Genomic DNA, 16,543 nt, shown 5'->3' with positions numbered 1-16,543 from the left:
TCCAAGTTTTTCTTTCTTTATTTCATAAAGAGGTGAGAGAGATACGCCGTGCTTACCTGCTCTGTCTGACCCTCGTTTTTTTTTGTTTTTTTGCAAGGCTCAAAGAGGATCAGTATCAGTTTACTGTCCTCCTAAACTCCTATAATGGGTAAAGTATTCTGTTTTTAATGTTTTATTCATTGTTTTAGCAGGAGTCTATCCCACTTACTAGGCTATATATGCCACATGCGACTCCAAACTTGATTTTATTTTGTATTTTCCCCCAAAGTGGAGGTATTTTGTTTTGTAACCCTGTCTCTCATCATGTCACACCCATGAAATGGGCACTGAATTGCTGCAAAGTCCGACTAAAATAGACCTTGGGTCTATCTTAAATGTAACTAACCAAGCCACCTTGATCATCGCCATTGACTTATAATGAGCGCTAAACGCCACAACCTTGTCCAACACGATTTTCTGTCTGATAAGATGCGAGATCGGATTCGTTGTGTTCTGTCCTTTACACAATATCGATGCATTTGTTGCAATGGTAATAAAAATAGTAATAAAAAAAAACACTTGCTTACTTACTTACTTTTAATTAACTATAGGACAGTGCTGCTAAAACAAACTCAATTTGAAACAAAAAAGGCTTCTTTAAGGCATAATTTACTCATTAAAGTAAACGACTTAAAATTTTAACATTTAATACCCATTAAAGCTCTGAATCTTTATTTTAAGTTTCCCGAAAAATTTAGAATTATGAACTTATATCCACAGAGACCCTTTGGATGTGTTCAGGTATAAAACAACGCTGTGCCAGATGCTTTCCATAGGAATACGTAAAACGTAACATCTATGATCAACAGCTAGCTTTGATGAGCATTCAGAAAAAATATAGGAAATATATAGAACAATGTTTAAATAAGCAAATTACACCTAATGAGCATTTATAAGATAAAGAAATAACAAGACAGAAGTTATAAAAAGTGACTTTAAATGCATTAATAGATAGATTTGATTATTATTTATTGCAAATGTACGAAACATTTAAAAAGTTAATTTTACTTTCTGATTAAAATTTGCCCCCAAAAACAGACTGTGCGTTTTAAAAGCTACCTTAAATCAGTACTGATCAGAAACATCAATAAAAAGCATAAATAAATAATAAAATAGAAAGCCTTATTAAGCAATTATCACTAGTAACACTTTTAGGTAATAGATAAGGGGTTATAATAGGTGCTCTAATTAGCATTTAACATATTTTAACTTTGGATGTAATTTAAAAAATATGGGTTAGATTTGAAAAGCAGGTGATAAAGCAGCTTTTCATAATTTAAATGATCTTTGTGTTTTTTTTTAAACCAGCTAAAATAAAAACGGTAGCATCAATTGGTGAGATGTTTTAAAAGCAAAAACTGAGTGTTTTAAAGAAAAATACAAGAAATATATTATAGGGAGACATTTTGAAAGATGTTTTCAAATCCTTTTTTTTTTTTTTTGTGGAGAGTGCTTTGACTTTAAGTGGCTCAAAATAACCTCACAGCTTGCCTCAAACAGCTGGTCGGAGCGCGAGCCCTGACTTCTCAGAGGTCTTACTTGTACAGCGGGATATCGGGCTCCTTGCCCTCTGTTCTCAGGGTCAAACAGCACTGCTGCAGCTGAGATTTGGGGTCGTTCCAGTCCTGGTTCAAAATAAACTCCTGCAACACACAAACAGAGAAAAGCACACATTTCATTTCGATTCCGTTTTTCTTTTTTATCTTTAAAGCCATTTCTTTGAAAGAATCAGGGTGCTGCAGTTAGGACCCCTCTCCTCTGGCTGCTGTTGCTTTTATTTCATTCCTGCCTTCCCTGTGCTTTTTATAAAGCTCCCCTTTTTGGACTCACTTATTTGCTCACTCTCAGACTGGCTTTCCATCTGTGTCTTCACAGTGAGTACAAATCACAGGCTACTTAAGACAAAAGCCAATCCCCGGCCAGAAATAAAGAGTGTCTGGGAGTCTCCCAGGTGTGCAGCCCTGATACATTTCTCCTATCCAAGGGGGACTTCTAAAAGCCCTTCCATTAACAGGGAAGCAGCCTTGTCATAAAAAGGCAGACTTTGAATGCAGAACTGTCTGCTCCTATTAATTTTCTACAAAGAGTGCCTCTGCTGCCTGTGCTTCTCTGCTTTCTCTCTGCTGCCTCTCAAACTCTCCATCTCTACAATTCTTGCTTCACCCAATCGCTTTCTTCTGCCTTAAACCCGAGGAATTTCGACGAGTCGAAAAGAGCCGGGATAAAGCCCACCTCTGCAGCAGAACAGGCCATTTCTGTTGCAAAGATGCACTTGTGCAGGACCCTCGATATGCATCATCACACGGCGCAGCACAAAGGAGCAGAAACATAAGGGAAGTGCTCGTTCATGTCCTCGGTTTTGGCTCTCTATTTCCATCTAAATTGGATGAAGCAGCACAGTGTGCGATGCTGTCTTTCCAGAAGGCTGTGTAAGGAGACGTGCTGGCTGTTTCACAACTTTCCTCTTGGAAGTGGAAATGAGGTGCTCTCTTGCAGCGACCATGACGCAAAGCTCAGCTCCTCCAGAGCCGAGGATTCTCCCTGGAGAGGCTCACCAAGACAGCAATTAGCATGGCGTATCCGACCACTGCAGCAGCTTCACAAGGAGAGGTCCACCCTGTGTGGGGAACTCGTACACCGCCGCGCGTGTTTGTGTGTCTCGTGGTTTGCGAGCGAGTGCGTTAGTGAGGGGATGTTTTCTCTCTAAATTTGGACTTGGAGCACTTGAGGAGAAAACGAGTTGCTCACATTTAGCTGCAGGAGTTCTGAAACACACTCAACTTCCCCTGCCGCACTTCTTGGATCAAAATCCAAACCCCGATGAGGAGCAACAACACCGCTACGCATGCATCTCTGCAACGGTTGCGATTTCCATTAAAGATTACTAAAATAGCAGCCTGAGCCGCCATTAATGAGAGGCATTCAAGAGCCAAGCACCACTTCAGGGCCCCTGCATCGATTAGGCCCCGGCCATTAGCTCCCTCCTCCTCATCATCTCCTCAGTTCTTTTCTCTCCTTAGGTGCCCTGCTCGGCAGGTCATTGATCAGGAGCAAGCAGTGAATAGCCATCGATAGGTGCTCACCTTCAGCCGAGGGAAAAAGCAGACGTTCATGAAGGTGTGAACGTACTCCAGGTCTTTGTCGATGTAGAGAGCTGCGATGAAAGCTGCAACAACAAAGAGAGCACTTATAAGAAAGGAGAAAAAAGCAATACAAGGGAGAAAAAAGAAGGTGGTGAATGATTGAGAGCTAGTTCTCAACTGTCCTCTATTTCTGTGTTTGAGGTGAATAAAAGCCTGACAAAAACCAGCAGGCCTTGAGCAGAACAACCTGGAGTTTAATGTAAACGGTCTGAATAGAGAAGCAGGCGTTCGCCTCAAACAAGAAATTGATCCAATGAGGATCAGAGAAACGTAAACAGTGCCTCCACTAACATTAACACTCCTTAAGCTTGTTCTCATATCCTTCACGTTAAACATTAATCACCTTTTTTTTTTAGTTTTTTTCTACCAAACAGCTTAAAAACGTGGTGGGATTAAAATTAGATTAAAACTAAAGTGTTTCAGACCCTGGTTCTAAACCTGCAGGTATCAGCTCTCTCTGACCTGTAGGTCCCACCTTAAACATCTGTATTGCCTTTTGTGTCAAATATTTTGTAGGAAAAAAATCTTTTCTTGATGAAACTCATTTTTTAGATGCATCTAAATTGAGGCTTTATGAAAATCTTAGATGAAATTCTGATAGAAACAGTCAGGAGAGACTTCCTGGTTCGGTTCTGTTGGACCTTCCTGCTCTGCTGTTCATACTGATGATGCTACTGCTCCCTAAGTGGCTGGGGAGAGGGCCTCCCTACTGAGGCTGTTACCCCAACGACCCGACCCCAGATAATCGGAAAAAGACTGATAGATGGATGAGGAACACTTTCTCACCCAATAAAAAAATAAATAAATAATTGAAAGAATAATCAATTTGTATAATAATCGTTAGCTGCAGCCTGAATGCAGATTATATCAAAGTTATTGCTATTTAATAATCAGTGGGTATCCTCTTCATGTATTGCACATCTGTAGACTAAAACTAAAACTGCTCTTCTCTCCAAAACAGATTTTTTGAGGTCAGCAGCTGGTTTTTCCTTTTTTCCACACACAGATGACTGATTGATTGGAGCCCTGCAGGATCCTCAAAGCTTGGGAGAATTTTTTTATTGTTAAATTTGGATCTTAAACCTCTCATGCCTTAACAAAGCCTGGATTTATACTGAAATTGTATTTAACTGTTTACTGCTTATACAAAGGTAAATTGAATTTATTTGAGAAGGAGTGCAGGTGGAATACAAATGCATGGGACATTTTCAATATATAGATATATTAACCCTGCATCTTGCAAAAAAGTTTAAAAAAACAACAAAAAAAACAACAATCCACTGGACTTTGTTTCCAAGTTTGAAAACCTTCGAAGACATGTACACCTTATGGAGAAAGGAAATTCTTTTGAGGACTAGAATGTTCACATTTTGGACAAAGAAGATAGGTAGTTTGAAAGGGGCGTGAAGGAAGCCATCTATGCTAGGAAAGAAAAAAACAATCTCAAACAGAGATTCAGGTTTCAAAAACCTATAGTGCAGCTATAGAGTTAATTCCTTGCTGCTTTCATCGCAGCTTACAGGGGAACAGAAAACCTCGCCTGTTCAGCCAGGCCAACAATTCCCCCTAACAACCCCCTTCAGAGACATAGACAGGTATGGGGTATTAAAGGCTAACAATGAATCCAAAGAACCCCATTTCAAAGTCCGGTTCATTTTGCATGTTTTCTAAGCCAAAACAAGGATTTGTTGGGCTACTTTATAAAGCGTCAAACTCAACCTATTTCTGACATTTTGAATTGAAAAATCTTACTGGATGGAAAGTGAAACGTCTTTAAAACTTGGAAACAAAGTCAAGTGGATTGTTTTAACCCTTTTTTTTGAATGAGTATGACCTTGATGACCGAGGATCTTCACCAGCACCCGCATCCTGTTATTTTTATTTCACAATAATCAGTTATTCTGTGTTAATCTAACAGTATCCAAATAAACACTGAATTTTCTGGGTGTGGCATGATTGAAGAAAGGTTAAGGTGTATTAAATCTGCTTAGAAGGAAACTGCAGCGGTTTAACTGAGCTGAAGATTTCCAACATAAGCAGAGGTCATATGGTGTCAACTTCATCTCTCTGCGGTGCCTTTTGTTTTCTCATTTGCTGCCACAGCATTCACTCATCTCAGTGGCAAAGACAGCAGGACACGAGGAAGAAATAATAGGTAATATATCAGAGGGGCCGGTGAGGGGCCTCCTGCAGCCTCAGGGCACGACTGTTCATATAGAGAAGGGCCGCACTCATTTCCAACGCTGCCCCTCCACTTCTTCCCGTGTCATCAACTGTGCTCCAGCCGACAGAAAAATAAAAATCCCAGCCATGATTTGAAAGGCAAATGATATGAATCAACCTGGAGCGTATTAGTCTCCTTTTTTCCCTCGGTTTGGTTTTTTCCTTCTTATTTTACCGTTCTGGAACTGTTTACTCCCAACTTCCCATATGCCTCGTTCCCAGTTTGCTCTCTTCCTGTTGGCCTAATGTGGACACATTGGGACACATCAGTCCCAATAAGAGACATATTTACTTGTGTAATCTGGACAGAAACACTGTCTTTTTCACTCTGGGCTTTAACTCAACATAGTTTTGCCAACAATCAGAGTTTTTTAAATATATTCTTTGTTGGATATTGGTAGAAATAATTCCTCAATTACTGGCAGTCAGTAAAGATGCTTTGTTGAAGGAGTATAATCTCACACTGAAGAGTTTAGTAAGATTCATCTGTATTATTTGGGAATATTTATACAAATGTGAAAAAAAATCTGCATTTGATTATTCTATAATGTTTCATAAGGCTAGACAAACAGGGGTCGTTCATCGTCTTTCACTCTCTTCTACTGAGCCCACTGAGATCCAATGAAATTTAAACTGGGTTTCAATCTTTTTCTCAGTGAAATCGAATTGAAGGTAGTTTCTAATTTTTTTAACAGGCAGTAAAAATAACAAAAAAATAGCAAAAACTGTCCTGGTATCTCATCCAGACCCAGAGACCTATCCATTTCCTACTTTTAAAATAACAGCCACAAAAACAAAGAAAGAAAGAGTTGAAAAAGGCCCCTAGCATCACAGATTTGCCACCGTAACCAATAGTAAAGATGATTTACACTAGCCTTTTGAAACTGTTCTCAGCAGGGTCTGAGCACAGTAACCTAGAAAACTGTTGAGTGTAAATGGCATGCAACTGAAATGGACTGTGCCAGACACAACCCAACCGCACTAAATCCAGTACTAGTTCAATAGAAGGGCCCGGCATGGTTCAGTTGTGGATCGGTTCTCTGATAAAAGGAGCGCATGAGTAGACCGCATCAGCTCCTTACAGTCAGCGGACTCATTTTGTTTTCCAGAGTTTTTCGGCTTGTAATTCACAGTTCTTTTCACTTGTTCTCAACACAAACTTCTTCTCAGCCTATTAACAATAAATGGCATCAAAAGAGCGTGGTGCGACCAAAGATTATGGCGAGACTGAGGCTCTCATTGAAATTTGGGGCGGAGGATGCAATCCAGGCACTTAAGTTCCTGAATGTTATGGGCCCTGCCATTTGTTTGCCTAATGTCCACCTTAAGAGTTGTAGTATTGTGGACCGCCGATAGGAGGAGGAACCATGTGATCTGTAAATGGTCGTCAGAAACAAACTCGACACGGTTAACTGATCCAAGCTCTGTCCGAACTCGGCAGAATCTTGGTAGCTTTTATCAAATGTTTTCATTTGTGGTGGTAGATCTCGTTGACATTAGGGCTGCAACTAACGATTATTTTAAAAATCGATGAATCGGCCGATTATTTTTTCGATTAATCGATGAATCGGACAAAACATATTTTTTATATTTTATACTCTTTATTCCAAAATGAACATTTTAGACAGAACAAACAAGCACACAAGTACAGGTTGCTCATTAACTGTACTGGTGCAATATGAAAAATAAATGTTTGTGTTAAAACTACGCAAACTTACATGAGAAATGTAGCTGTACATCCACAAAATATAGGGTACTTTGTTTCATAAAGCGCAAAAAAAGCCATTTTTGTTTTTAAAAGCCCCTAAGGGGTTTCAAACAATACAGGTGCTGGTCATAAAATTAGAATATCATGAAAAAGTAGATTGATTTCAGTAATTCCATTTAAAAAGTGAAACTTGTATATTATATTCATACATTACATACAAACTCATATATTTCAGATGTTTATTTTGTTTAATTTTGATGATTACAAATGACAACAAATGAAAATCTCAAATTCATCATATCAGAAAATTAGAATATTGTGAAAAGGTTCAAAATTGATGGCCCCTGGTGCCACACTCTAATCAGCTAATTAACTCAAACCACCTGCAAAAGCCTTTAAATGGTCTTTCAGTCTAGTTCTATAGGCTACACAATCATGGGGAAGACTGCTGACTTGACAGTTGTCCAAAAGACGACCATCGACACCTTGCACAAGGAGGGCAAGACACAAAAGGTCATCGCTAAAGAGGCTGGCTGTTCACAGAGCTCAGTGTCCAAGCACATTAATAGAGAGGCGAAGGGAAGGAAAAGATGTGGTCGAAAAAAGTGTACAAGCAAGAGAGATAACCGCACCCTGGAGAGGATTGTGAAACAAAACCCATTCAAAAATGTGGGGGAGATTCACAAAGAGTGGACTGCAGCTGGAGTGAGTGCTTCAAGAACCACCACACACAGACGTATGAAAGACATGGGTTTCTGCTGTCGCATTCCTTGTGTCAAGCCACTCTTGAACCACAGACAGCGTCAGAAGCGTCTTGCCTGGGCTAAAGAGAAACAGGACTGGACTGCTGGTGAGTGGTCCAAAGTCATGTTCTCTGATGAAAGTAAATTTTGCATTTCCTTTGGAAATCAAGGTCCCAGAGTCTGGAGGAAAAGAAGAGAGGCACTTCATCCACATTGCTTGAAGTCCAGTGTAAAGTTTCCACAGTCAGTGATGGTTTGGGGTGCCATGTCATCTGCTGGTGTTGGTCCATTGTGTTTTCTGAGGTCCAGGGTCAACGCAGCCACATACCAGGAAGTTTTAGAGCACTTCATGCTTCCTGCAGCTGACCAACTTTTTGGAGATGCAGATTTCATTTTCCAACAGGACTTGGCACCTGCACACAGTGCCAAAGCTACCAGTACCTGGTTGAAGGACCATGGTATCCCTGTTCTTAATTGGCCAGCAAACTCTCCTGACCTTAACCCCATAGAAAATCTATGGGGTATTGTGAAGAAGAAGATGCAATACACCAGACCCAACAATTCAGAAGAGCTAAAAGCCACTATTAGAGCAACCTGGGCTATCATAACACCTGAGCAGTGCCACAGACTGATCGACTCCATGCCACGCCGCATTGCTGCAGTAATACAGGCCAAAGGAGGCCCAACTAAATACTGAGTGCTGTACATGCTCATACTTTTCATGTTCATACTTTTCAGTTGGCCAACATTTCTATAAATCCTTTGTTTTTATTGGTCTTCAGTAATATTCTAATTTTCTGATATGATGAATTTGAGATTTTCATTTGTTGTCATTTGTAATCATCAAAATTAAACAAAATAAACATCTGAAATATATGAGTTTGTATGTAATGTATGAATATAATATACAAGTTTCACTTTTTAAATGGAATTACTGAAATCAATCTACTTTTTCATGATATTCTAATTTTATGACCAGCACCTGTAGGTCCCCCCATTTAAACAAATTTGTTTTTTTTTTAGACTAGAAGAGTTCTGCCTTTTAAGACAGGAAAGTATAGCAGTTAAAGTTGCTGCTTGAGAAAATACTTAACCATAGAGATAAAAATAGCCCTGTGATTCAAATTATAAATTGTATTTGGAATAAAAATGAGAGAAATAGGGGTGGTAAAAAACACATCCTCCACAGACAGATATTTACATGGGAATGTAGCATATAATTAATTGACATATTACTGATCTTGCTGGATTTTATTCTACTTTACTTCCATAAATTACAGGATCTTCTTTATCTTTGCTTGAAGATTTAAACTTTAAAAGCCTTGCCCTCATAATTTGCAAGTTAGTTTATTTATAAAGTAAATATAAACGCTGCTTAAGCTAATTCAAATGAAATTAAAAGTAAAATAAGTAGCCAACCTTATCACTGTCTGTAACCTACTAACACGTTAAGGAAAGCATCAGATGAGCTACCTGAGAAACTAACGTTACGTTTCCCCACTTTAAAACCAAACAAACATGGTGGTTCCGTGCCATGTTAATTTGTTTTGACAAAAGTTGCATGTTACGACTTTTTTCACTTTACAAAGCGCAGGCTATTTTAATTATTGTGATCAATTTGCGCCGTCAATCCCGGCGCATGCGCGCTTCATTTGCAGTCTGGACGCTGAGGGTAAAAATCCTGCGGCTCTGACTGCAGCGCTGAGAGGGACTCCTGTGGGAGAACGGGGTTGGGATGGGGGAGGCGCCCCACGGCAGAGTAGGAACGATACATGCTTTCACGTAAGAGTCTCCAAAAGCCGCCAGTGACACCGTAAAAAGTCGCCAGATTTGTCGCTAGTCGCTTTTTTGAAAAATAGTCGCTGGAAGGGTCTGAAAAGTCGCTGAGTTGGCAACACTGCACCTGCGGCGCTGACTCACTATTTTTTTTCTTCCCCCTTTCAGTCAAGTGTATGTGATGATGGCGGCGGCGGATGACGCATTAATCGCGCGACACAACTAATCGATGATGAAATTCGTTGCCAACGCTTTTAAAAGTCGATTTTTATCGATTTGTTGTTGCAGCCCTAGTTGACTTAACGTAACACTATTTACTGCAGCAGTCCAGCTCTAAAGGCTGGTTTATACTTAGAAACCAGGCCATCTGCGTGTGTCGAATTTAACGCAGCTATACCCCCGTGCCTTCTGCAGACACTCTGCTGCACCTCTGCAAAATTGAAAGTGACCGCAGACAGTGCTGCAGACAGGAGGCCTCTGATTCGTCAAATCTACATCCGCTCTGCTCATGCGTACTTCCTGTTTGATGCCTTACCGGCTTGTTTTGTTTGTATGACCGCCATTGTGGAAAACAAATCATGAAGATGGACCAGCTAGAAAAGCGAGGTACTTGAGAACGCTGGGAACCTTTTTCTACCTGGATCCCTGCTCTGTTTCACCCTCATGTCCCTCCCTTGTCGCACAAACTTGCCCCCACTTCCTCACCGCCTCGGCCATATCTAGAACCACAGCTAGTTTGTTAATGTCCCTCTTGCGTTGTGATATAACATAGCGCAGACCACGCTTCGATATTGGGCATAAATCAAAAATATTTGCATTAAGCTCACTGTGACACACTGCTGCGGGGAGTATAACCAGCCCTTAAGAGTGGAGTGCCAAGAGGAACTTGAGTTCTCATTCAAACTTACTTTTCAGCATCTTGATATATATATATACCATTTTGCTTAAATTTGTTCAGCCATTCACAGATCAACCTGATGGCCATTTTCCTTTATGGCATTGTGGTATAGCAGAGTTCAGGCCATAATCACAGAACCAAACCATACAGAAATACTGATATGATGACGCTTCTCCTTTAAATGGTCAGCAACTTTTACATCAGGTCTCTTGGGACGCACATCTTCCAAAAATGTTCTTCTTTTTACTTATTGGTTAACCAAGGGATCACCAAGATGTTTAGTTGTTGGTGTTTTTTTTTTTTTTTTGGGCAGATGTGGATGTTTGATCTCCTCTGGTTGAGGAGGGGTTCTGGGCTTTGAACACTTCCACAGCGGCCATCTTTGTCAAACTTCTGCATCTTATTGTTGAATCATGACCTCTGACCTTAACTGAGGTAGGTAAACTCTGCAGAGATTTAGATGATGTCAAAGGTGTATCGAGTAGATCCTGGATGAGTTGGTGACTTGCCCCTGGGATATTTTTGGTAGCCACTGGAAGATTCACCACTGTTTCAAGTGTTCTCTGTTACTGGGTAATATCCCTCATTGTGGTTCTCTGGTGTAAGCTTTTCCAGGCAGATGGGTGGCAATGACTTTGGTTCTCAACTGATCCTGGATTATTTTAAACGAGAACACAATGAGCTGCTTTTTTTAAATCTTTTTCAGCCTACTTCATGTCTTCAAAATGGCCCATTTAAAGGATCTATCTATTTTGAAGCTCTAAGAATATTTAGGTAAAAAATATTATTAGATTGAGATAAAAACAAAGTTATTGCGGTTAAAATTCAATATGGAGGGGATAGACAACTATAGTTATACCAATCTATTATAGACCTACTGAGTGTTATGTGTTTTGGGGTGTTTGCATGAGCACTAAACCTGTTCTCTAGCAATCAATGTTCATCACAGAGTAGGTCAATAGCTTCCAATCTATCTCTTATCTTTTTGTTATTCCAGTGATTTTTGGATCTTACATTAAGACCCTGAATTTAGCATCAACTTCCAAGCAAACAGAAGAAGTGACTGATTAATATCACCTGTCTGTGAGGCAGTTGGCGGCTCAGTTTACATTCAGCAGCGCGGCGCTGACCTCAGCACTCCCATCAAAAATAATACAGCCGCCTAATGATCCCAGAAAGTTGTGATTATCAGAAGCTGCGGTCCAGCGCGGCCTGCAGGACCAGCTGTAATGTCCCTTAATGTTGTTGCTTGTATGCTTTTACCCCTGGGAGGTATCTGAACTCACTGGACCGGACTCGGGTTTTGAGTTTGTTGTAAAAAAAAAATGTGACGAGGGGGAGGATCTGAAGTAGTATATGAACCAGGATTCAATCAGCTTCATTTGGCAAATGTACTGTTTAAAATCTACAGCTCATTGGTGAAAGCAATCACTCAATATTATGTGCAGAACTGCAGAAAAATATTTACCCCTTTAAAGAAACAATGTATAACTTATGACCAAAGTATTTGTTAATTTGAGATATTTTAAATGATTTTTCAGATCAATATAGAGCACTTAGGGTGTATCAATTCTTCATGTGGGCTGCCCTTTAAAAAAAACTAATCTATGTAACTTTAGAGGGTGGGATCCATCCCTGAGACGCTTTATGGCAGTATGAGCTCCCCTTATTCCCTTAGCTCCCACTGCCCGGCCACAGGACTTTTTGACGTCACATTTTATTTCGCATCTAACAGCAATACACTTTAGAATCAGGTGATCCTAAAGATAAAGACCATCTACGTAATTGTAACTATACTCCACTGTCATCCAATTACTACTCAATTTTCTCTTCTTTCTTTGGTTTCGTCTTTTGCAATTCCAAACATGCTCTATCCTGTCATAAATGGGCTCATTGTATCCCTAAATTGTATTATCCAGTTCTATTTTCCATTGAATAAAATCACGTTGTAATAATCAACCAAAGCTTGCATTTTCTAATGAAGAAGTTAAAATAAAGCTGATATAAGCCCTTTTTAACTGTTTCTACAGACGTATGTCGGCCATTGCAGATTATCTACGTTACGTGGGCTTATTCACCAATCTGTTTACTACCAAAATCAAACATAAGTTCCTTTTTCAGCATCCAGAATACGTCCGAAACATCCTGCACATAGGAAATGCCCCCCCCAGGTGCACAGCTGGGCTCCACAACTCAGTGACCGATCAAACTTTGATGAACATATTTTGTTAGCCAATAACATAAGCTTTTTGATGCAGTATTGGAAGTGGACGGTTTATAGGTAAAGATCATGGTTATTTATGTGCCTAAGGAGTGAGAGGAGAGTAGAAATAATTGCATACACAGAAAATGAAATGTATAAAAGAAATTGCTTGAATTAAAATGTGTGTAACGTTAATTAAACATACATAGAGACTTCCCAATCTCTCAAACCTAAGGAGGTCTGCTGCCAGAATTCAAAACACGGAGGGAGACTGAATGATTTTTGCATCGGTGCAGTCTCTCCACAAGCCTTCAGGGCGCTAAATTTGGAAGTGACAGGTGTAGCGCCTCCTAGTGTCTAAAAGTGACAGTTTTGCTTTAATGTGGTTTTTTGGTTTTGCTTTTGTCACACTTTTTAAGGTCAAAATATTTTTGGTGTCAGACACATATAAACCGAATGAATACAAAACTAAATATGATACATCAACAGAAATGATCAACATGCCTTTGTTTTTTACAGCCTGGGTTAGGACCCCTCTGTTAACATGAAGTAGGCCCTGATGTGAAAACAATTTAAGACACGCGTGAAAAACTATTTCACTACTATCTGTTAGTCTAGAAAATGTTTAGACCATTCTAAGGGGCTGGTTATACTCCTGCAGAAGTGTGTCGCAGTGAGCTTGAAGCAGACATTTTTTATTAATGCTCAGTGTTCAAGCGTGGTCTTCCACGCCACAATGCAAAAGGGGAAAATAACGAACTAGCTGTGGGTCCAGATACGGCCGATGCGGTGAGGAAGTGAGGGCAAGTTTGTCCCACAACGGAGGGACATGAGGGCAAAAACAAGCGAGGATACAGGTGGGGAAAGGGTCCCAGCGTTCTGGCGCACCTCGCTCTTCTAGCTGGTCCAACTTCATGAGTTGTTTGCCACAATGGTGGTCATACAAACAGGAGACACCTAGTGTAGAGCGGATGTAAACTTGACCAGTAAGAGTACTCCTGTCTGCGGCCACCTACAATTTGGGAGAGGTGCAGCAGAGTGTCTGCGGAGGGGGCGTGGATGTCTCTGCGTTCACCGCGACACCTATTCAGACGACCTGGTTTCGAAGAATAAATCAGCCTTAAGGCTTTGGAACTGCAGGAAATATCCATAGATGCAATCGCCATGAACATTTCCAGCCAAAATTACTCCAACAGCACAAGGACAACTAATCCAGGGAGACCGAATGAGCTTTGAGTTTATCTATATCCAAACATCTTTTTGACATGAGACAGACAATCAAACACAGTGGCAGTGGAGTGCTGGTCTGAGGAATCATGATCAGGAACCATGGTCCGCAATCAGTTCATGGCCTTATAGTAAACCTCATTTCGGTTTGCGGATCAAAAAAGACAACATTATAGTCTTGCTGTGACCTAGTCAAGAGTCAAGATGCTTTAACATGACCTGAAATATACCGTTCCCACCTAAAATCCTTCCAATGTGGCTGAACAACAACAAACCTGTAAGGATGAGTTGATGTAATTAATACTCAGCCAATTAAAGAGCTTCACAGTAGTAGGGTGGAGCCGGCATGGTCATGTTTTAAAAGTTGATTACTGTTTTTAAAATGTCAATGTCCAGTTTGTTAATGTTGCATATTTAAATACAGAACACAGAGAAAATAAAGTGACACATTAAAAAAAGCAATAACAAAATCATAAGAAAACATTAAAGACCGGCTGGGACTCAAACCGAACCTGAATCAAATGGGAAAAATGACTCGATTAGTTTAAATAAATGGTTTCTAAACCATTTAAAACTTTAAATGTAAGAAACTGAAATGTTTAAATCAGTTTCTAAATGGGTAGGCAGCCAGTATAAAATAACTACAACTGGGAGGATATAAATGTGCCTTCTGGTACCTTTTAACCAACATACTGCAGAACTTTGGAGGAGCCTGTATAAAGACATAGCAGCAGTCTATGGAGGAGATGAAGACATGAATAAGTTTTACAAGATTTGTAGCTGCAGCTTCTCCTTTAGGAATATAAAACAAAGGATAAAAACTGATTTTAAGAATAATTTTTCTTGCTTATCTAAGCTGAAAGAATCACACAAAAAATAATCCAACGTTTCAGTTAGAGGAGGAACAGGAAGAAAGAGCTCTAAGGGACTCTGCTCCAAATCCAGGTCAATCACTGTGAGGGTGTTTAACTTTATGACTTCTCTTACTTAACAGAATTTGGAAACTTGTTTTGTCTGTATTAAGGTTATTTCTGCTCAGGGGTCTGCAACCTGTGGCCCCGGGGCCACTAGTGGCTCTTTGGATCTTCCTGGCTGACTCTTCATAGCTTTAGCTGCGAGAAATACAGTTTACAGCTACAGATATGATAACTACAGCAGATTTTAGCACTTTTACATTTTTTCTCATGAAATAATTTTAATATATTTCCACAACAAAATGAGACTAAAAGCACCAGTCATGTTTCCACATTTTAACACTAGCATCCAATATAGAGAATGTATTCATCCTCTTCCTGTAAGTGGATTTTATTTACTTGACTGAAGGCCAAAGTGGCTCTCTAAACTATAAAGGTTGCAGAATCCTGGTCTAGTTCTTGCCTTTATATATAGTTTATTCAGGAACATTGTTTATGACTAATGGACAATAAGTATAGGTCTCCTCGTTGTGAAAGAGGCCATAAAACACGCTCAGACTGAAGAGAGGGGTTCTCAAACTGAAGGTCATGAGTCCAAACTGTGGGTTTTTTTCTTTTATGTGATTCCACTTAATTTAAAATGTATTTAAGGGTGCAGAAAAACCACTTAATAACAGTTTGATACAGAGGTTTAAACTTATAAGTCCTTTTGCGTTTCAGCCAAACACATGAAGAAGGAAATGTACCTTTAAAGCACATACAGAAATGTAATATAACACTGCAGTGATGAGTAATATAAAGAAACGTACACTCCAACAGGTCGGCCAGAGTCTTTGTGCGCAGCGCTACGGGCCGCTTGGTTTTGTCGTTGGTGATGGCATACTCCTGCATGCCCAGCTCTTCCGCCACCTTAGCCTGGGTTCGGTTGTTCACCAACGAGCTCCGGAGAAGCTGCAGGGAAAACAGACAAACAGTTTCTCTTGTTGCATCGGAGCGGCAAGCTGAACATCACTCACTGCAAAATAAAAAAAAATAAAAAAGGCAATAAAAAGCCAAACATGAAAATGGAGTGGAACGTGGAATAATTCATGCAGAGAAAATGTTTCAGTCTGTTAAATATTACATCGTGACTTGGAGCGGAGCGGATGACAACATGTTCGACTTGTTAGGGTGCATTTAAGTCCCTAAAAGAAACACAAAAACATGGTAAATATAGCCAGCAGATGCAGAGGAGAGCAAATGGAAGGAAACAAAACTTGTCTCAGTCGGTCTTGCTGTGATATGCCCTCATTTTTATCTTACTTTTTATTTTCCTTAGAGAAAAGCACGCAACGTCAACTGAAGAGGCAAAAAAGGACACCAACACTAGTTGAATGGGCACTTTTTATCAGGGTTTGAATCCATTTCAGATGTACCCCACACTGACTCCTGGGTTTTGCTCTTAGCTTTCAGCCTCCATGAAAGCTTGCTGAAAGCTTTTATATAACTTTGACTTTAAATCAAATAAAAAATATCAGAATATTCAGGGATTGGTGGATATGTCAGTGTCTGTTATAAACAGAAAGTCTCGAGGAACTCAAACCTGACTGGAGTTCAACGTCATTAATTATTAATTTTCTCATACTTCACACATTATCCAGCTCCCTGTAAATAGCGATTGAACTGGACG

At 39.9% G+C, this 16,543-nt stretch overlaps 1 protein-coding gene across 1 annotated transcript in view; it reads right to left on the bottom strand.

The window, feature by feature from the left end:
* Positions 1–16,543, bottom strand: part of drosha (drosha ribonuclease III) — a 235,815-nt gene that overhangs the window by 28,850 nt on the left and 190,422 nt on the right. The window contains exons 27-29 of the mRNA XM_038275611.1: positions 15,684–15,825; positions 3,123–3,205; positions 1,579–1,682 (exon numbers count right to left, since the gene is read on the bottom strand). Coding sequence (XP_038131539.1) covers positions 1,579–1,682; positions 3,123–3,205; positions 15,684–15,825 — 329 coding nt within the window. The remainder of the gene's footprint in view (positions 1–1,578; positions 1,683–3,122; positions 3,206–15,683; positions 15,826–16,543) is intronic.

The sequence above is a fragment of the Cyprinodon tularosa genome, unplaced genomic scaffold, assembly GCF_016077235.1.
Source record: "Cyprinodon tularosa strain WSP-4 unplaced genomic scaffold, ASM1607723v1 ctg97, whole genome shotgun sequence".
Classification (NCBI taxonomy): Eukaryota; Metazoa; Chordata; class Actinopteri; order Cyprinodontiformes; family Cyprinodontidae; genus Cyprinodon; species Cyprinodon tularosa.
This window is presented reverse-complemented; position numbering and strand designations above follow the sequence as displayed.